Consider the following 21864-nt stretch of genomic DNA (forward strand, 5'->3'; position numbering starts at 1 on the left):
ATGCAAGGTTCGCTGGATTGCATGAAAATGGGCTCCAAAGAAATCATAGTACCAGGGAGCTATAATAAGCAAAGAGGTTTGCAGTGTTTCTTAATGCAAGGTTCGCTGGATTGCATGAAAATGGGAATCCAAAGAAATCATAGTACCAGGGAGTTATAATAAGCAAAGAGGTTTGCAGTGTTTCTTAATACAAGGTTCGCTGGATTGCATGAAAATGGGCTCCAAAGAAATCATAGTACCAGGGAGTTATAATAAGCAAAGAGGTTTGCAGTGTTTCTTAATGCAAGGTTCGCTGGATTGCATGAAAATGGGCTCCAAAGAAATCATAGTACCAGGGAGTTATAATGAGCAAAGAGGTTCTCAATGTTTTTTAATGCAAGGTTCGCTGGATTGCATGAAAATGGGCTCCAAAGAAATCATAGTACCAGGGAGTTATAACAAGCAAAGAGGTTTGTAATGCTTCTTCCTGCAAGATTCCTAGATATTTATAAGGTCATATTTTTTAAATTCAGATTAATCTTCATCTTGTTTTCTGTATTATTGGTGTTTCCAATAACAAGTGCTAATTTAAAATATTTTAAAAGAAAAGCTTTGTGACTTGTATCTGTATTTAAAACTAAAGGATAATGAGATAGCAGTTGAATTTGAAGTATAAAATTGCATTTCTAGAATAGAAAGTACCAGAAATTGAATCTAAAGTTATATATTGACTTTTTCTTGGTCAAATCTGTAACTGATTGTTACAACAAAACACCAGAATCAAAGTAGATCTTGGTAACATGTTATTCTTTTTGTTTTAGATAGGTAAATTTTTTTTCAATTCTTCACAGAAGCCTCAATTCCATACTTTTGTGTCCATAATACATCAGGTAAGGCACAATACAATAAGCACAATTTTTCTGCAAGTTTTTACTTAATTACAAACATTTACAGTCAACCAGAAATAACAATATGTAATTATAATATGCACTGACAAATTATTATTATTATTATTATTACTGTAGTTTCCGTAGCCTTAAACACGTAGAGACTTGATTGACATGTCTAAAATTTATTTTGGTGCTCAGAACTTTTGAGATAAACAAACATTTAGTTTAACATAATTAAGTCAAAAACAGCTAAGCACTGAAAAATTATTTCCAGCAATATTAAGTATGTATTGCTTACTTAAGTTGGCCTAACAACTAAATAAATGTAAATGCTAAAAATAAACTTTCACGAGAATTAACAACAAGGAACTTGATAGAAATACAACTTCTACACAAGGTTTACATCATAATGCAGAGCACGTGAGATATCTGAACACCAATAACACTTTATAATGAGGCCATTTTCATTTAATCATGTAGTCAACAAATTTATTCATCATTGCAATGGTGTGATAGTTAATTCACAATGATTAAATAAAGAAAATTTTAAAATAATTAAAAAATAAATGTAATATAAACTACAATTTTAATGATATTTTGCTAAGCATATGGGTAACATATTTTGTAAAACATCTAAATTGATCTAAATTTGGGCTAAAATTATACCATGAGAACAACATGTGGGAAATTTTTAAGGTTAATGATGATTTTCAGTTTACTGACATCATATGTGCATTTAAATTCATCCAACCACTCATAACATTAAGAATGCATGTAAAGTCTCTTGCTGTTTACTAACAATCAACAAGAACTGATGTAATTGATATTGAGCAAATATATTTTTTAGGTAGAACTTTGTTAGTAATGTAATCATGTTGATCGGTCGATGAAAATTTGTATTATGTCCTCTCGCCCATGTTAAACTGGAAGTAAATGGCAACACCAAAATTATAACATTCTCATGTTGGTGTCTACGATGTCTTCTTCCCAAAGCCTTGAAAATCGATATGAAATCTCGTATAAATTGATACAACTAATAAAAAGTACACAGATATATGCAAAATTCCATAACAAGTGATGATTATTATGATGCATAGTGTCGTTAGTTACTTTGTCTTTGGTAAAAAAAAAGTCACACTTTTGTCTACTACACAACTATCATTTTTTTTTAATGTTGGCACATTATAGGTAGGATGCAGCAATGCAAACACAAACTTTAATTATTAGGTTTTTTACCTGGTACATTACGTAGAATAGTAGCAGTTCTTAAACAATATGGCATTTCCAGGAGCATGTAATTACCATTCTAAAAGAAAATAAACAAATATTGCAAAATTTTTTACAGAAAACTTTATACATTTGTTTTCTGTCAAAAAGGTAACAAAACTACTGACTGAATATTTTACACAAACTATTAAAATAATAACTTAAAAATAAGCTGCTGACACAAACACTAATTCGGGAGTCCATATCCATTTCAACTAAAAGCAACAACAAGCAGTGCAGCACAAATTTTACTAATTTTTGTTCACATAAGTACATTTATTGCCTCCTTAGTAACGCACGTAAATTAATCATTAAATACGGAGTGCTTTCACTCCCGCAGACAAAACATGCTTAAAATCTGCATATTGATAGTTGACTTTAGTTTGGTTTCATCTGCCTCCGGTAAATATTAGATTAAGACGTTAAGTTTAAGAACTGCGAAAATACAAAACACATTTTTGACGGTAATTTCAACCTAAAAAAACAGCAGTATAAGACAGACGAGAAGAAGCATGCTAGCCCCCCCCCTCTTTTGTAAAATAACACCAAAGCATGTAATTTTTACACACATTCTCATTCAATATTGCTGTTAAATTAATTTTTATCTTCACGACGCGCACGATAAATTTTTCCTTCTCGTGCCGCACCAAAGTTGTTTTCCTCACACAAATGACAGTTTGCAGCTTGTGAGTTGCAGAATGGTTACCCGCACAGCATCGCCACGCAGCCACAACGGGCATTAGTCACAGGATATCGGTCTCGTATATCTTGCTGGTGGTGGCAGTTGTGGTGGTGGTTGTGGTTGCGGCGGCGGCGGCGGGAGCGGCGGTGACCGCGAGGGACGAGAGCGAGCCCGACATGGGCGCGGCGGCGCTCAGCCCCGGGCCCAGCCCCATCCTGGCCAGCAGGTTGCTCTCGCTGCCCGTCTTCTTGAGCAGCAGGTCGGGCACGGCGGCCGAGCCGCGCTGCAGCTGCTGCAGCCGCGCGTACTGCTCCTGCAGCGCGCGCTGCTTGCGCAGCAGCTCCTGGTGGCGCTGCTCCAGGGCCTGCTGGCGGGACCTGGCGCCCTCCTGGGAGTTGACGCTCTCGCAGCTGGAGCTGTTGCTGGCGGACAGGGGGTCCGAGTCCCGCGGGGGCCGGGCGCGGGGCGGCAGGCAGGGGCCGGTGGGCGACGCCAGCGGGGAGCGGGAGCTGGTGCGAGGGGGCGGCGGCGGGGGCACGCGCCGCCCCGCCAGCAGCTCCGCGCTGCGCTCGGGGACGGGCGGCTTTCCGCCCTCCCCGGACACCTGCAGGCGCGCCAGGGGCGCCGCGGGAGGGGAGGGGCCGCCGTCGCCGCCGCTGGGGTACGAGTGCAGCCGGCGCAGGCAGGCGCCGGCCGCCGGGCCGGGGTGCGCCGAGTCCACGCTGCCCTTGCGCCCGATCTCCGCCACGGGGGGGTTGGAGGGGGGCCGCGCGAACGTCTGCAGCTCGTCTAGCAGAGCGTCGAGTGCGTTCTCCGGACGCTGCCGAGAGAGGGAGCCGTCGCTTCCGAGGGCGGACGCCATGACACCGCCCGCTGAAACGGCACTGGGCTGCGCAGGGAGGGACATCACTCGCCGACATTTCCATCTTAATTTTTTCAACATCAACTATTTCCATACACTTTTATACTCTGATCACTTAGGCTAACGGACAACGTAATATGCCTAGGTAAACAACCACGTACAGACGCAAGAAAAGCCTGAACGTAAAATTGATAGAAATTGGTACGACATGTATGCCTGATTACTTGTATTCCACAACACAGTACTCAAACATGTTACATTTTTAATGCTACTTAGTAACAGAGCTGACAGGCATAAGTGAATGACAATACCAATGTTATTTTGTTACTTTGGAAAAGGCAAACAAACTGGAGTACTTCCAAAGCCATAAAAAGTCAACCAAAGAAATTGAAAAACAGAACAGTACATAAGATAACAGATAAGAATAATGGAAATTATTAATAAAAGAGGATATAGGTAAAGTTTTCAGTAGCCACTCTAAGCTGTGGATCATGGAAAGTAGGTGCGTACTAGCTTTGAGGCATATGCACATATTTTGTGGTAATAGGTGATACACACAATGTAAAGGAAATGTTGATCAAACAACTAAATGCGAAAGATTTTGTTCAATTTGTACAAAACATATAGTAACTTAGAAACAACTGAGTTTGAAGTGACTTATTTTGTCACAAATTATTTAATAAGCTAATGTCATGAGACCATTATCTAGATTAAAAATAATGTGAGCTGTTGCTTGTTCAATCTAAAAATTAATCACACATTTACACTGCTGTGATTGTCTATTTCAGTTTATGCAAGTTAAAACACTCATTAAACCAATAAGATGTTGTGCAAGGTGAAGTAAGGGAAATTGCACCGGGAAAAATTATAAGACTCCGTAATAACAAACATGTTACAATTACAGTCCATTATGCAACAAAACAAGCTGTGGTTTCATGTGTAGCTGCAAAGGAAGAGTCTGAATGTGCAAGAAAAGAGTGCAGATTTAGGGAAAAAGCTTGTATATGCACTATCTATTCCATAGGAAATGATGCAACCACCTCCATTTTTCTCCATATGTAACACACTCCTTCAACTAGTTACCTACCTTTAGTTAAATAAAAATAATAAAAATGATTTATGTGGGATGAAAATTATAAAATATATATTGTAATAATTGTAACTAAACACTTGAGAAACTGAGGAACTGGAAATATAAAACAAAGTGGAGAAGTAAGAACCCTCACCAACCACCGGGTACAGAGACGAATGCAGATTCAATTATGTACGTGACTGAAACCGACCTGACGATATCAGTGCTCCTGGGTTTAGGATTATGTGCGATTTGCCGGGCGGCGGGTCATCTTGCCAATCTTCGCAAACTTTTGTCCATGAAACAAAGGTTACCGCTTGGGGTAAATAAAATAAAAATAAAATAAAACAAAAATGAAAAAGCAAAACAAAAATAATAGCTTTCTAATTAAAAGAAAAGAAAAAACAACAAAAAAAAAAACACGTATGTCAGCTTGTATCCTTCCCCTACTATCTTAAGAAATCAAGAATATGCATCAGGTACATTCAACTATATTTAATTTTTTTTTGGTAAGTTTGTTTATAGCTTTATACAGAAGTAAAAGTTTTGGATATATACAATGTTCTTTTACAAAACTAAATGCACACTACTGGAAAAGAACTAGGCTACTTGTGATAAGTAAGGGAGGGTTACAAGACACAAGAATGGTGTAATCATGCAGTAAAAATAATCCAATGAGGAAACTAAAAATTTTTTTTAGTGAAAGCATGCTGGGTGTTCATAGCACTACATAAGCCAGGTCCACAATCAATACACAAGAAAAATAAAATAACACAAATGGTAAATAACCAATTATTATTAGTAAAATAGTTTGGTTTTGATTTCCTAGTAAAAATAAATCCACACAAAATTTCTGGTACGTACAGTACAACAATAAATGAAAATAGATCAAAAATAAACATAAACATAAAAACTGTATTTATTAATACTGCATAAAGCATTTCAAAACACAGCATAACAGTGAAATGCAAGTTAATACACTGTATCTATAGCACTAACACATAAATGCAAGTTAAATCATGGAACTAAGCAGCATTTAACCAAAACTTAATTCAAATCATAAAAAAAAGTAATCCTTTAATGTTTGAAATTCAAGAAATGTAGTTTTATTCCAGACAAAAGATTGTACCAAAGCGTATAGATCAGTAAAATTAATTCAATTTGTTTATTGTGCATCTCTTATTGAACCACTTTTAAACCACAAATTCTTGCTCATTTATTTTTATGTTCTGAATGTATCTTGTTTTACAAATTATTTTATCGTAAAAAATGCAACACATAAATATCACCGCTATTTTGTGGAGAAGTATTATAAAACAGCTTTCATAAAAATAAAAACAATGGCACCGAAATCTTCTGCTTTAAAAACGAAATTGGACTAAAAATAAAACCATAAAATCTTGTCTCTACTGATGCAACGGCCCTTGGTTTTCCTGGGGGTAATCCTCTCAACCCCAGCATTCTCCACGGCTTGTGTCGCCTTGATTCATCTCGATCATGGTCAGGCTCTGTCCTTCAAGCAGCCTCGTAACATCGCTAAGTTTCCTGGGCCTTGGGTGATTCTTGGTACAAGGGAATTTCAAACTTACATGCACGTGTAGTGGTGTGACCATGAGTTTGTTTATCAGCTGTCCTGTTAATTTAACCCCAGACGTATGTCATGAAGGGGTTCTATTGTTTTATAGGGAAGCTTATACTGAATATATACTCTACAATTTACTCCTCCAAGAGATGAAAAAAAAAAAAATGTTGAAATAGAAATGATACCAACAGTTGCAGTATAAAATATGTTTAGGAAAACCACCAAAACCCAGATTCATAAAAAAAAAAAATCAAAATCTATACTGCTTTAAAAAAAAAAGATCCTATATGTAATTATTAGTTCAAGGTAGGTTATTATCTATAAGAGTTAGATGCCAAAAGTACAAAATAGTTTGAGGATTATTCTTTGTCTTATACTATAGTAGTATTTGAAATTTAAAAGAGTAACAAAAATAAACACTTAAAGACTATATAAACTACAAAATATTACAAAATATTCTATATGACTCAAGTAATATCTATTATAAAACTTAACTCTTCTAAAAGGTTAATTAAGTTTTCCTACATTCAAACCATTAACAAAATATTAATGTATACAGAACTATACATTAATATCATATATGATTTATTTATTCTGTTATGACACAATGTCAACTGTTTATAAGCACAAGATATTTTAAATAGCTACTGAACATAGGCAATTTAAATCAGTAAAAATAGTATTTTCAATAATAATAAATAGGTACCCAAAATCTTGTATTTTTAATGAAAAACTGAAATGTAAAACCAACAAAAATTAATTAATTGAGTAAGAGATGTCAGTGATAAGTTGAATAGTGAATGTCTTTCCTTGTTATTGTGCTGACATGCACATCATTCTATATATGAACCACAAGCATTAGCATACACTTTAATGCATGAAAATACAATGGTGTATTGTATTACAATAATCGAATAATGTGCTTAAAAGATACTATGTTCACACATATTAAAAATATGTACTAAATTTCTATTAACTTAGTCACATAATTGAAGAAGAACCACAATATAAATAAATATGACAATCAGAACCTAATTTTATTTAATTCAATGCAACATGTTCTTTATAAAATATGAAATTAATCATATTCATATTAATTACTACTCTTTTAGCACATTAGTCAACTAATGCACATTTTTTTTAAGTTGCCCAATTGCAGGGTATAATCTTACCACACATACCAAGTATACAAGTAAATCATTTACAATATTCAAAAGACCATATTGCAATGACAAGATAGCGATGTCTCTATTTCTGGGGTAAAACCAAAATAATATATATTTTTTTTAAAATTCTTAACGAAACTTACAGAGAATGTTAATTAAAATATTGATGTCAACATATTTTGCTTGATGTTTCCACACAAAAGGTATCTCTTTATGCCAGTTACATTCAGATTTTACTCCACTAACAGCATTTTATAAATTCTTTTTAATAAAGTTGTGAAATTATACCCTTTTATCTTTTACAAACATCACTTTAACAAAACTATATAGGTACCTTTGAAAATACTTCCTCAAAATTAATATGAGTACCCTAACACAGAATTAAAATATTACTGAGCAGTAATAGTAAATGACTTCTGTACACATGTATGCATACAGTATGATAAAAAGAAGGTTGTATGTAGCATTATGGGCTAAATACGTAATGTCTGCATCTTGAAAGTTTTTTAAACACTTAAATTAAAAATAGAATGTGAAAAAACACTGCAAAATGAAAAAGTTTAAATATGGGAAAATGCTTGCATTGCATTTTTGCATCTTACGTAATGTATTAATGGCTATTTGAAAATGTTATTTAGCATTGTTATTAATGTTATTACTGAGCAGTAATAGAACATAAAATATTTAAAGATATTAGTTTGAATTAAACACTTTTTATGTGTGAACAGAATACTCTCACCAAAAAATACTCAACACATCAGTTTTTGTAGTTACCAAAGAAACAAAAACATGCAGTGTTATCAGATGCTAAATTAATTTTATCCATGCAAGCCACATATCTTTTAAAACAATGCCACACATTCCTGATTACTTATAGACACGAGTGTACTCGAAAAATGGATAGAAACACGATCCAAGGTCGACGTACTTGTTGGTAGAGGGGGCAGGCTCTTGAATAAAGACTAACCCATGCTTTACCACATGATACAACTCTACGCTGAAAGCACAACAAACTGCAGGAATAAAAAAAATGTCTTCCCATTCCGATATTACACAGCTGCTCTGAAAGGTAACATGTAATACTGCGCAGGCAACCAAACACAATGACTTCCACAAACTAAAAACATCATCAGAAACACTTTGTGAGCACTGAAAGTTTCGGCCAAACAGTACAACACTGTGCTTCATGCTCTTCTCGAAGGCAGACACATCCAGCGGCAGACTACTCGCTATGAACTATCGTCTCTCGACAAGATGGCTTGAAGCTAGCATTAACAGTTAATGAGCTACATACGAAGGCAGTGAATGTAAAATCTGCTGTAGCACGTAGCTCCATAAAAATATCTCTGTAGTTGAAACCTCACTAAGCACTATAATTTCTTATGTTTGTGAGTTATGTGCATTTCAACGACATAAAGATAGTACAAAGTACATATCACTTTTCAGTTCAGAGAGTGACATGGCGTATTTATAAAGTTTATGTAAATGCAAAATGTAAATATTTTCATACAAGGAACATTAGAAAGGTAAAAACTTCTCTACAAAACCACAATGAAAGTTTTGAAACATAACAATGGGAGGGATACACAAAACATTTGAGAACCTAGAGTACTTCATTACAAATGCAGTTGTAAGTTACTGTGGTATCTATATTTGCTCTACAATAAAAAAATAAAAATAAAAACAACAAATAAACCACATTGTAGCTACTGCAGATGCTTACATTTACTAACCGAATACATAATTTGCGAAAGAAAAAAAAACAATAAAAAAAACAGTAAAGATTAACAAGACAAAAAATAATATCACGAGCAATTGCACGCATTACCACATCTGGCACATGCTCCAAAACACCTAAAAAATGCAACAAAAAAAAAAGAATCCCAACTTCCTTCCTTAGAGTAAGGCTTTTCAACTAAATTAAAATAAGTATTAGTGATTTTACAGTAGTTTCCTAAACAGTGAATACTTAGAAAAAAACAAATATTTATAGAAGAAAACAAGGGGTGAAAAAAATATTGGAGGATGTATAGCACTAAAATGAACGAAGCTAAAGTAAGAGGATTTATGAAATGTTGCACTAAGCATTGCCCAGAGAGGAAGAACAACTCTGTGATTATAGAACAGTAATCTACTACTAACATTGTTTAACAGGCAGACAGATCTTGTCACCAGTTGCGAACAGTAATTGTAAATAGCATCTTTTGCTCTCATAATTTAGTTACATGTGGATTTAAAGAACTTCTCCCTGTAACGCTCTGAAGTTATTTTTTCATGGATAGTAATAAAATCACAGAAAAACTTGACACTAAAAAATCCATTTGATTTGATGTAGTATTTGTAATTTTAAAATATACATTAAGAAAAAAAAATTACACGAAACTTAAAGTTATTGGTTGGTAGTGCTGAAGAAAATTTTCATTTCCTTACACTAAAAATTAATAAATACATACATATTTCTAATGCATGATGTGTATTTTAAGTGCAAGGTTATGGGCAATAATGTTTTTGAAAAGGTTTCAAACCAGCATTATGTGCAAATTCATTTCCTGTATGGCAGTGGTGCCTGCGTAACACAATTTTATCAAAATATGATTACAATGTAAAATTTGGGCACCTTACAAATTTTATCATACATAAAAAAATTATGGGTTTTGAATTTTCATTTTACTTATGTTTTAAATACAGTAAAAACTATGTGTTACAAGAGAGAATGTGATTTAAAGCTAAGTCACCACTTATTTTTTTTGATCAATATTCTACAGGAGTGACTTTTCTGTTAAAAATCTTTAAAATCTCTATAATACAAGCAATTGAAGTATGAAAAATTTTAGGTAATAAATTTGGAAATATTATTGTAATGAACTACATTTTCTTAGTTAGAATAGAAGATTAATGTCTGGTCACAGTCAAATTAATAATATATATTTATATTCATAAAACTGCCTGTAGAGAAATTAATATTTATAGCTATAAGTAATTTTAAATCCATGATTAGCTTGATATTTAATTTGATGCAGTATGTTCCTTATAAAATGTGAAATATTATTAAAACTGCTTTTTGGAGCACGTTAGTAAACTTAAATATTATTATTGCTTAATACTTTCTATCTAGTAGAAAATTTTTTTTTACACAAGGAGCATTGTTACTAAATAAAAAAAATAGTATTAATTATATTTTGCCTGAAAGAAAAAGCTACCTCATTAATAGCCCCCCAAAACACTGAGTTATAATTTATATGTATGTACAATCAAAAAGGTTAACATAAATCCATGAGGCAGATAACATCTTTTGCTAGCACAATGTTAGTAATAGATAAATACTGATTAGCACTGCAACCAAGTATATCTACAAAGCCAAAGATAATAGCTTTTGGAGAAGACTCAGCTATGTATTACTAGTTTTTTTTATTGGTTCTGATCACACGTACATTGTTTGATGTTACAATCCAAATAATTATATTACACATTAATTACTATGTATGCAAACGCCATTTACGTCTGCTACAATTATAATCCGAGTGAATCATTTCCAATGGTAAACCTTACTGTAAAGAGGAAGGAGGCGTTATTTAATATAAAGCTTAGGTTAACCAGAACAATTAAGTAACAGTTTTTTATGGAATTTAACATATATTACACCCAGATTTTAATTAAGGCCACAAAAAGATTTTTTTAAAAAAAATCAAACTTCAAGTAAATTATTAAATGCATTGTTTGTAAAAGCATTAAAAAATGCATGCAGTGAAAAAAAGAAACCATTACAAAGATGAAAAAAGTCGTAAAAAATAATCTTCTGAGCCTGAACAAAAGCTACTGAAATCCAGAGAAGAAGTATGTCTAATGTCAATAATTTATAAACTAGACAAAAAATATAATTCAGCAAAGTATTTATAGTAAAATTTATGAGTAAAAATTTTGTGGCATTAAAAATCTGGATTTATGAATGAAAATTATTATATAATTGGAGCTCAAGCCGATCGAGGAGAGAAATAATTTGAGGAAGAAAGAAAAAAATACAATGAAAAAGATATAAGTATAATAACAATATATATAGTAGTAAAGCAAGCATAAAAGTATGTAATTGCATTTTTACTCGTGTAAGGTAATGGCTTCCTTGAAGTGAGAGCTCCATTTCCAGCTGTACTATACGGCCGAGATCAGAGAACAAATTGTCAATCAAACAAGGGACCCCCACAACACTTATCACTATACAGTATGCCTATTCAAAATACAGAGAAGAACACTGGTATACAGATGTTTAAAAAACCTAAATTGGCTGTGAAGCTATGTTAGCAGCGTGCATCACAGCTACCTCTAGCACTTAGATCCCTGCTCTTTTAATTTATTTTAGCTCAAAGAAGGAAGAAAACAGGTGCATGACAATAGCTGAGGTCACAACTGTATATGATACACACTCAGCTAATGTGGATGGTGCTTAAATGTAGGCGAGACAAAAAAAAATTAAATTAAAATTAATAAATGCACCTTTTTAAGCCAGTTAAGTGGGCTAAATGAATTTTAAGTATTTTGTTCCTACAAAACAAAAAATAAATATATGTTTCTGCTTTCCATAAAACAAATGCTTTTTCTTTTCAGGATGTGAAATGAGATTTTTACTGTTAATATGTTAGCACATGTTATTACAAAGTTATAAATCATTTTTGGACTGAACTGGCATGCACACATTCTTCATAACAGATAAACGTTTCGACACACACCAAGAACAACGACAAAGCGTCAAGTTGACACATCGTGTACGGCGTTATTACATGCAGGCTGCTTACACGCCACAGCTGTCATCTGTTATGTTCCTAGCATTAGTATAAGGCCAATTCACACAACATTTATTCAAAGTTAAAGTGACAGAAATAATAAAAATAAATGACAAGGAAATAATATTATACGTGTGCTGCAACCATTCTGCGGTTGTACTTGGGGACACAGACCTAAATAAACACACAGATTAAGGCAAAAATAGATAACTGTTGGAAGGAGATTAACACAAAAGTATAGATATCTGCCAAACTAAAATTTTTTTAACTAACTCCTTTCTTGTGCGGACAATGTTGGGAAAAATACCTTAAGTACATTTTTTGTGAGTATGTTAAAAAGTACACATTAAAATGTACCACTCAGATGCCACACACAGCTTTTGCATTTAGGAAAATTTACAACTACAAGGTAAATCATTGTTGTGAGGCACACCAGACAATGCTAATCTTCCCAACAGTGTTGCGACAAGGGTTCGTACATGATAATCAGTACATAAACGTCAAAACAGACAAAAATTTGGACTCTGACTGTGTTGTGAACTAGTGAGGCTACACTTCATTCCAAGAGGTGAACAAAAGTGCTCAAAAACAGATTAGTGCGATATTTTAGATAGAAAAAAAAAAATTCTATAAGAGGTGTGAAAACGCCTAGTCACTGCAGTACTGCGAATGGGACAACATATAATGATGACATTTTTCACACAAACCGGAGAAACAAAATGTAACGATGCCCATAAGGGGTACACATTGGAAATGCACTCGGAAAAAAAAACTGTGCATGGCAGACAATGATAGACATTAGCACACTAGTTAAATCAGGTTCACAGTAATACCGTGAACCGTTGCTAGGAAGTAATGTTTTCACTGAACAAGTCATCACATGTTGGGGTAGCGACATTGCCCCTTCGCAACTAACCTCTTAGGGCTCTAGTTCAGTCAGGAAGTTAAGATGTAAAAGAGAGATAGAAGAGAGAAAAGACAAAAGTAACAAAAAGCTGCAACAAGACAGGATTAAAGTAATACTGTTCTCACTATTTACAATGAATAAATAAATACTTTTATACTAAAAATGTACTGAGCGTTAAATTATGCGGAACGTTAGTTGCGTCCAGAAATAAACCAAACTAAAACCGCCATCATAAGGTCAAAAGTCTCGGACCATCATAAACATTTTGATATTAGCTCTATAAAACTGTTTTCTTCTTGGGGAAAAAATCCAGTTTCGTCAGATGAGATGAAGGTGCTACAGCCACAATCAGAACGCACAGTACATTTTCGTATAAAAAAAAAGGGGTGTTTTTCCAAACCAAACTAACACACAAGCCAAGCAGAGGGAGAGAGACGGAGAGAGGGGTAGAGCGTGCAGGCGGGCACCCCCTACCTTGCCGTGGGCCGGCGGGGTGATGGGGGTGTCGGAGTCTGCCCCCAGCGTGGGGGACAGGCGGGAGTCCGGGGTGCCCGACGGAGGCAGTCGCTGCTCCTGCACCGACGCCAGTCTGCCAACACGACACCGGCACGCTCACGTGGCAGGCAGAGCAAGGCAGTAGATCCAGTAACGGACTACAATAATAATTAGAGGTGTGCAAATATTTGGGCAAATAAATTTGAAATGAAATTGGGTACTTAACATACATTTAACATATTGTTAAGTAATAGCTTTTTCATTACTGCAACTAAATTGCAGTAATCTAAAAATAGTATCACAAACAGTTTTTTTTTATTACAAAAAGTTAGTTAAAATTATAGCAATCAAATGCTTTAATTCCTTACATGTCATCAGTGAGGTACAAAACTTGTACATTCTGATGGCAGATGAGACAAAATGTTTTTACATTGAGAAGTATTTGAAACTCCATATTTAACCATAGCAATGAATTATCATATGTTCTAACTGATCATACCTGCCAAGTCTTCACTACCCACTTGGACCAATCAAAACTCACATGCTATTATCTGATACATGGTATTGATATTGGCTGTGATTGGACATTCTAAAACACCGAGAATCAGCAATTAAAACTAGAAATGGCCTACCAAGAGGCTGGAATATAGTAACAACGTTATAAGCTAAACTGTCTATTTAAATGACGTAATTAATTTTGCGCAGTGCTGTGGTTGTCAATTAGTTGTAAATGAAGTTGAATGACTGTTTTCCCCAAATGATAAATGATTTTAAATTGGCAACTCTTACTGAGATTTCCTTCAGTTTACTAAGTTCTCTGAGACACCTGCTTTTTCATGACCCAAGGAAAAAACTGTAATAAATGTTATAAAAGTTTTTTTAGTATATTTTATATAAAACTGTTGAATATATCAGATTGCTATATTAAATTTAAATGAAATAGCAATCACATAAAGTGATTTGATTTAAATGCAATAAGTAATCATGAGGACTGTGGCAAGTTAATATTTCAGATTGAAATATGATATATATACTTCTTGACTAGGGCACAAATCTGTAGGACTCTTAAGGGGGGCCCCACGCGGTCCTAGAGTTGTGAGCATTGGGTTAACCGACACAAGTCTTACTGTTGTATACTGCCCATATTTTTGCCTGTATTTGTGCAGTAAGCAGAATACTTCGTTATATACAGGAAGTTTCCCATAACACACATGTTCACATTTATCCACCCCATCTCGCAGCTACTATTTTGCAAGCACAGGCGCGCCCCCTTCGTGAGGGGCTCCGTGGTTCCCGGAGGGGGGGGGGGGGGGGCGTATTAATATTTTGTGTCTTGGTGTCGGTGATAGCGAAGTTGGCTTGTCTTTTGGAGAATTGACTCTTGTCTTTAAGGGTTTGGCCCCCTGACACTCGCACAGCGGGGAGGTTCCGCAGGCCGGGACTCGGCAGCGTACCTCTTCAGCGTGACCAGCGTGCCTGTCAGCTTCTTGCAGCGTCTCAGCGCGCTCTCCAGCCGCTCCGGCTCCTCCTTCAGGAACCTGCAGCAATGTGTATTATTATTAAAATATTCTATTTGATATGAAAACTTTTATTTCACTAAATTTTATTTAAAGGATTTCTCATCAAAACTGAAAATATTTTAAATTCTTTTGAAGTTGATAATCCAGGAGGATTATCATCATTACAGACCCACAAGGAAACAATTTATTTCAGACGTATTTTTAGTAGGTACAGTAAGTCCTCGGTTTACGTCGGGGTTACGTTCCTGAAAACCGCGACGTAAATAGAAACGACGCAAAATGAGCCATGTTTCATGCCACCGGTCGGCCGGAAGCGCTGGCATGCAGGCGTGACAACGGGCAATTTTATCAGCAAATTACAACCGACAGCGTGGGAAACAAGTCCAACTAGTACTTCTCAGCTTTATAGAATGGTTATTTAACCAGCTGCTTTATTACCTTTATTGATTGAAATATAAAAACAGATATATAGTCGTTTGGAAGACATCTTATGAAGAAAAAATCATAAATTGCAGTGAGCTGATGATACTGTAGGCATACTACAAACGCATTTAATCACGATAAAGCATCTAGTAACGAGTAACGAAACGTTACACACGAATGCATTTCGTTACTCGCATTTTTCGTATGTTTTACGCATGCGCGCGCTTATTCGTTACAAAGAACGATGTTTGTTTATTAAGAAAAGTATAATTTGGAAATTCGTCGTCCAAGTTTTTTACTGTTTATTAAAGGTATTGTGTGTGTAGACAAAGTTTGAGATTGGAACAGAAACAACGTAAGAAAGTATTTTTTACAAATTATAAATATGTATGTTTTTGTTTTTTATTATCGCGTATTTTCACGTTTTTTGTTCTTATCTTAAAAGAGATATTATAATAAAGCTGCTCTAATGAGATTTTATTGTTTCTTGGTTAACAAAAGCTGTTAATTATCAAATACTTTTAATTGTTTATATTCGATTTATTATTATTTACGCGACGTCATACTGTACGCGTACGAAATAAGACTCGATTCGTTGCTGTTACATAACATAGCACGTTATGCGGTATCAGAAGTAACGAGTAACGATACGAAAGTAACGAGTACTAATTGTTATAGTAACGAATACATACGAGTACACTTTTTTTAGTTACTTTTACACCTCTACTGAAGTGCCAAGGAGTTGGACGAAAAGGGGTAGGAGAAAATGCTTTGTCGTTGCGGGAAGTAGATAACACTTCTACGTGCGAGATACGTGGGTGGCCAAGCGGGCGGGCTGGTAGTATTGCATCACCGCGCGGAGAGCAGCGGAGAGCAGGAAGCGTCCCTCATGATGTATGATAAGATAAGGCGGTGAACGTGTAGCTTACGCTACATAGCATAAATTAACTACCGAAGGAAACAAAGAATTATAAACGAATTATATACGGTGTTTTGGTTAAAATAAAGATTTACGGTCATTGTAAACGACGTTATTTTGAATCGGCGACAACTTAAATTGAAACATGAGTACTCAAACATTAGCGACGTTAATCCGAAACGACGTAAATCGGTACGACGTAAATAGAGGACTTACTGTATTTCTAATTACAGCCGTAACCAATAACCGCATGAAACTGGGAATACTCACTTTTCCTCCCTGACAACTTTCTCCATCTCTGACGACAGCATACTCTTCATCCCTTCAGAGAGATTTGGAAATCGAACCTTCAGGTCTGCCACAGTTTTGCTGAAATAAAAAAAAAAAAGCTTGATAATCTAAAACACTTCCAATTTCATCTCACAATCTTTGAACTGACTGAAATTTCACAAGTCATGCTGTCGAATAAATTTTATGATCCATGCAGCGAAAGGTCTGTAATCTGTCCCTCTATGGCTCGGCTTGGTGTGTAATTCGACTCTAATCCAAGTGGATTCCGACTATAGACCTTGGCCAGGTTCCATTACTGCGCTGCCGGCATTTTTAGTTCGATCACAGTTTAGAGGTAGGTACATCGGATTTCATTTCAACAAAATATGTGTTTTAGCACGTTACATTTCACATTTGGTATTACTGGAGTCAAGATTTTGTGGTGTTATTTTAAGACAAATTTCGGTGTAAAGAAATAAAGATTTTGGTGTTATATGGTTTTATTTTTTTGCTCAAAATACCCACGGCAAAATTTTCTTGCTTTTCTGTACGACATGCAAATTTATTAAAAAAAAAATATTACTAAACACTAAAACCTCATGATCTAATTACAATTAAATTCATTTGCAAATTCATAGATATTTAAGTTCATTTGCATATTCATAAATTCAAACTTTTAAATAACTACCTACTAAAAATTTCACGACTTAATTACAATAACATACACTACAAAATTACACAATTAAGCACTTCCAAAGTTACTATTAAGACGGTTTTATTGAAATGCTATCATAGTTAAATTTTCCACATTTTCTGGAGTGAGACATTGTCTTCTGTCACTAACTACCAGTGAGTACCTGGAAAATGAACGTTCTGCATCAACATTTGATGTTGGGAACCAGATTGCCCTTAAACTGGCTTGAGCAAATTCACTGCAGTCCCCTTTAAGGGAGCAATGTACCTTTGAAACATCAATTTGGCTTGTTTCTGGCAATGAAAGTTCATCCTCAATTATTTTTTTGAAAGCAACATAGCCATGTATGAATGTATCAATGGGAAGATAGGAAACAGAAGGCAAGTTATGCAGAGACTTCTGTAGGTTTGCATCTTCTATGCTAACCCTACTCACATTTCTTGGGTTGAACAGCAAATTAATGGCATTAAAGACTCTTAGACAAGGATGTCGTTTAACACATGAGTTTTGCCTCAAACGCTTATATTTCTCACTCGCGACATGTTTCACAAGCGTATCGCGTCTCTCGTAGTCTAGCCTGCAGTTACAGAATTTGCACATTAAAATTTTATCACTGAAATAAAATCCTTCGCTGGAAAATTCTTTCGATCGGTCACTGGCAGAAACCTTCGTTTTAGGCATTATCAAATTTTTTTAATCACATAAGAAGAATTTAACCTCACACAAAAACTTGCTGTGCTGGAAAGATCAAAACAATGGAGAATAGATGCGAATACAAACGCATACCGAATACCAACATACGTACGTGAAATTAATACCGACATAAACATGTACTATTTATTATTTACAATCGTTACGTTAAGCAGGGTTAATTTTATTTTCGTACCCTACGTACTTTATTTTAAATAAACAGTAAAAGCAATGCGCTTTAGTGTGTAATATTTTAATGATTAAAAACGTAATCTTAGAAAAACATATTTTGGACATTTGTTATTTTTGTATTTACAGAAAGTGAACGGCGGCCATTGTATCATAGTTAAAAACATCTTAAATTATTATGGTACACAAGATTACCGTTTAAAGAAAATATTACGTTAATCCCGAGACTTCATTTTAAAATCTATAATGAATCACCATCGCTGCTAGTTACTGTCAGAAATATTTGATTGTGCTGAAGATAGTGAATTGTCCTTACAGAATGGAAAAAAAATGTAAATAATCAGGATAGATGAAATTTCGTGACATATCGCGGATTTCGCACAATTTCTTTTTATTTCGTGTTTTCAAGTGGTTTTCGGTGTTATTTTGTTTTATCGCGCATTACCATATAATCGTGCCTCTAGGTATTACCACAAACCCCATACTGACGTTCAATAACCCAGAAAAATTACTAATATAAAGGGACAAGATTTTATAGTTTTATTTCTAGGCTAATTTCATTTTTTAAAAAAGGAGATTTCTGTATTATTGTTTTTATTTTCTTTATGAACTCTGTTTATTAATAAATATTGCATATTAAATTTCTACCTACTCGGAACAACAAAAATAAATCTATAAGTAATTGTGCATTTGAAAAATGTATCAATGCTATAATGTAAAAATTAGGGCTGGGCCGATACCACTTTTCACCGATTCCACCGATAGCGATTCTTATGGGCCGATACTGCCGATACTCGATGCCGATACTAACCAAAGAAATGTTTGTGTTATGAAAGGATATTTTACTTATAAAGTATTTTTTAATTTCATATTAAGTATTTGGAATTTCCTATCTCCGCAGGCTGTAATGAAAAGAGGACGTAAAAGAGCATATAATGAAAGTCATTTCAGATTTTTAAAAAATTTTTTGACGATAATCCGTACACTACATATTTACCAAAAATTGAAATCCTGCACGACCTTTTGTTACATTTGAATTAGACATGCCAAATGCACTGACATGCATTGGAACAGTACCAGTCCATGAGAAATAATTGGCAGGATTTGCATTTTGTGTGTACTTTTTCCCCTAATAGCTGGACATATTCAAACCCAATTATAAAATAATGTTCAACTGTTCAACATACAGTACCTACAGTTTTTTTCATATAGTCAAGAATGTTTGTTTGAACTTTCCTTTGAGAAATGTCTTTCATAACTTTGCAATGCTGATACCCACACGCTTTTGGGTACTCATAATGTCCTCATATATTTGATGTTACTGGCATTAAAATTCCTTCTTTTAATAGCCGTAACCCACCTTTTTTGTGCACACTTTTAAATACATATGATATTATATATAGACTTGTTAACAATTTTAATATGTATGATAATCACTTACAACCTACCAGAGAAAAAAACTTGTTAAAAAAATTATTCTTTCGGCATCCAAAGATTAATTATCTTTATGCTCTAATGTTATTACCTAAATTATTTAATACCAGATGTATTAATCTAAGGATACTAACTGTATTTATCTACATAATATTATATGTTCTGTACTTATACATTTATTACTCTAATGAAACATTTTTGTTATTTTAAGTACTTTTTAGAAGTTAAGCACTCATATGGATATTTGTATGTTATGTTGTCTTGTCTTTGTTTTTGTCCTACTATTTGTTGTTCTTATAATTTATTGTTTTGTTCTTATTTTTGTTCTGTTACTGTATTTGTTTTTTTACATGTCTTACATGTTGTGCCCACCGTTGGAGCCTTGTGCTGTTGGTGTGGCATGTAACAAATCAAATAAATAAAATAAAATAAATAACTTCTACGGTTAGGCCTACCTACATATGCTGCCGTAATACACTAAATATAAAAATATAAATTAGTTATTCACGTCGTCACGTCGCCATTAAACAAGCTTCACGAAACGTCACAAAACGTTCACTAGCTTCGGAAACTGTGTGCCACTAGATCTGTTAAATAAATGTTGTATACGTATTACATTTGTGTACAATTGCGAAAGATGTTAATTTGAAATGATGTTTACAAACAAATTATGGGTTAGGTCATCGAAACAGAAAACAAACTGTAACATAAACGCATTAGTAGTCGTTGGCCATCGTATAATCCACGTTTTATGTACCTAGCCAGATATGGCCGCCATCGGCCAATATCCATTGCTACAAATTCAAACGCGAAAATACACATTTTGTAGGATAAATATTATCGAATCTTTTTTTCTTAGTTGAAAAAGTTAAGCGTTTTTTATTTATAACTCTTGATTATTCCGCATAAATGTTATGTTGCTACACCAATCAAACAAAAAACTGACATTTTTTATACGAATGAAATTTCTATCCGCACGGTTACCAGCACTGCACCTGCCATTTTACTCAACGAAATAAAGAAAACGTCTGTAAACAATTTCCACAAGACCTGTTGTTAAACAAAGCTATAGAATTGTGAATGAAATGAGAAAATGTTTAATATTTTGTATAATAATATCGGCAAAAAGATACGTATTAACGAGAAATTACAGTCCAGGGCTTTGAAAAACGTACGTTATATATTTATTATGCCTATTAATTTGCATGGTGTTTCAAGACCGGTGGCTTTATACGTTATACTGGATTGTACGTTAACAAGAGGGACGTACTAGAGAGAATTTGCTGTAACACAGTTTAAGAACTTTGACTGAGGTATCGGCACGAAGTATCAGCAATTATTTTACAGATGCTGCCGATGCCGATACTCTGAATATCGGCCGATACTTAAGAATCGGAATCGGCATCGGCCCAGCCCTAGTAAAAATGTCAAAAAATAAAAAAAATTGTACAAAAATTAAATCTATTTATATTTAGTACTTTCATTTGGTATAACCTTCTTATGTTTAATATATCAAAAGAAATCAGTTTTTGTGATTTTGTAATTTTTTTTATAAAAATGCTAATTATTTTGTGGTTGCAGTATCATTTCACGATGATTCTCAATATAATTTTCATGAGCCTATTGACCTGCAGGCATGCGTCGAGCAAGGCAAAACCACCACCATGTAAAATTGTTACTATTATGTTAAATCAAATTATAATACACAGGAATTAAAATTAATTCATTTTCAAAGAAGCTATAATTTTTAACCTCAATTTTTTTTTTTTTTTTTTGTAAGTTGAGGAAATACTTTTATTGATATGGTGCGTAATTAACTGGATATGGTGCGTAATTAACTGGGTGTTCATTTCCAGTTTATAGAATGTTCAGATAAGCCTGAAATAGAGTTGATTGTTATGAACACATGTTGGAAACCAGAAATTTCTCCAGAAGAAAATGAGAGAGGGTGAAAGAGAGAGAGGGTGAGAGAGTGTGTGTGTGAGAGAGGGTGAAAGAGAGTGTGAGTGAGAGAGAGAGGGGGGTGAAAGAGACGATGCTTCAGGAAAC

At 34.4% G+C, this 21864-nt stretch overlaps 1 protein-coding gene across 23 annotated transcripts in view; it reads right to left on the reverse strand.

Annotated features, from left to right (window-relative positions):
- Window positions 1–630: 630 nt before the first annotated feature.
- The window catches only part of LOC134542024 (coiled-coil domain-containing protein AGAP005037), a 713248-nt gene continuing 692014 nt past the window's right edge, over window positions 631–21864 (reverse strand). For 11 of the 23 annotated variants that reach the window (XM_063385849.1, XM_063385852.1, XM_063385853.1 and 8 more), the window contains 4 exons: window positions 16809–16907; window positions 15131–15214; window positions 13656–13770; window positions 632–3706 (listed from right to left, as the gene is read on the reverse strand). In XM_063385849.1, coding sequence (XP_063241919.1) covers window positions 2879–3706; window positions 13656–13770; window positions 15131–15214; window positions 16809–16907 — 1126 coding nt within the window. In that variant the 3' untranslated portion in view covers window positions 632–2878. Of the gene's footprint in view, window positions 3707–4962; window positions 5041–13655; window positions 13771–15130; window positions 15215–16808; window positions 16908–21864 lie in introns of all 23 variants that reach the window. The other 12 variants (XM_063385867.1, XM_063385863.1, XM_063385866.1 and 9 more) reach the window with 5 other exon arrangements.

The sequence above is a fragment of the Bacillus rossius genome (genome assembly GCF_032445375.1).
Source record: "Bacillus rossius redtenbacheri isolate Brsri chromosome 4 unlocalized genomic scaffold, Brsri_v3 Brsri_v3_scf4_2, whole genome shotgun sequence".
NCBI classification, from domain to species: domain Eukaryota; kingdom Metazoa; phylum Arthropoda; class Insecta; order Phasmatodea; family Bacillidae; genus Bacillus; species Bacillus rossius.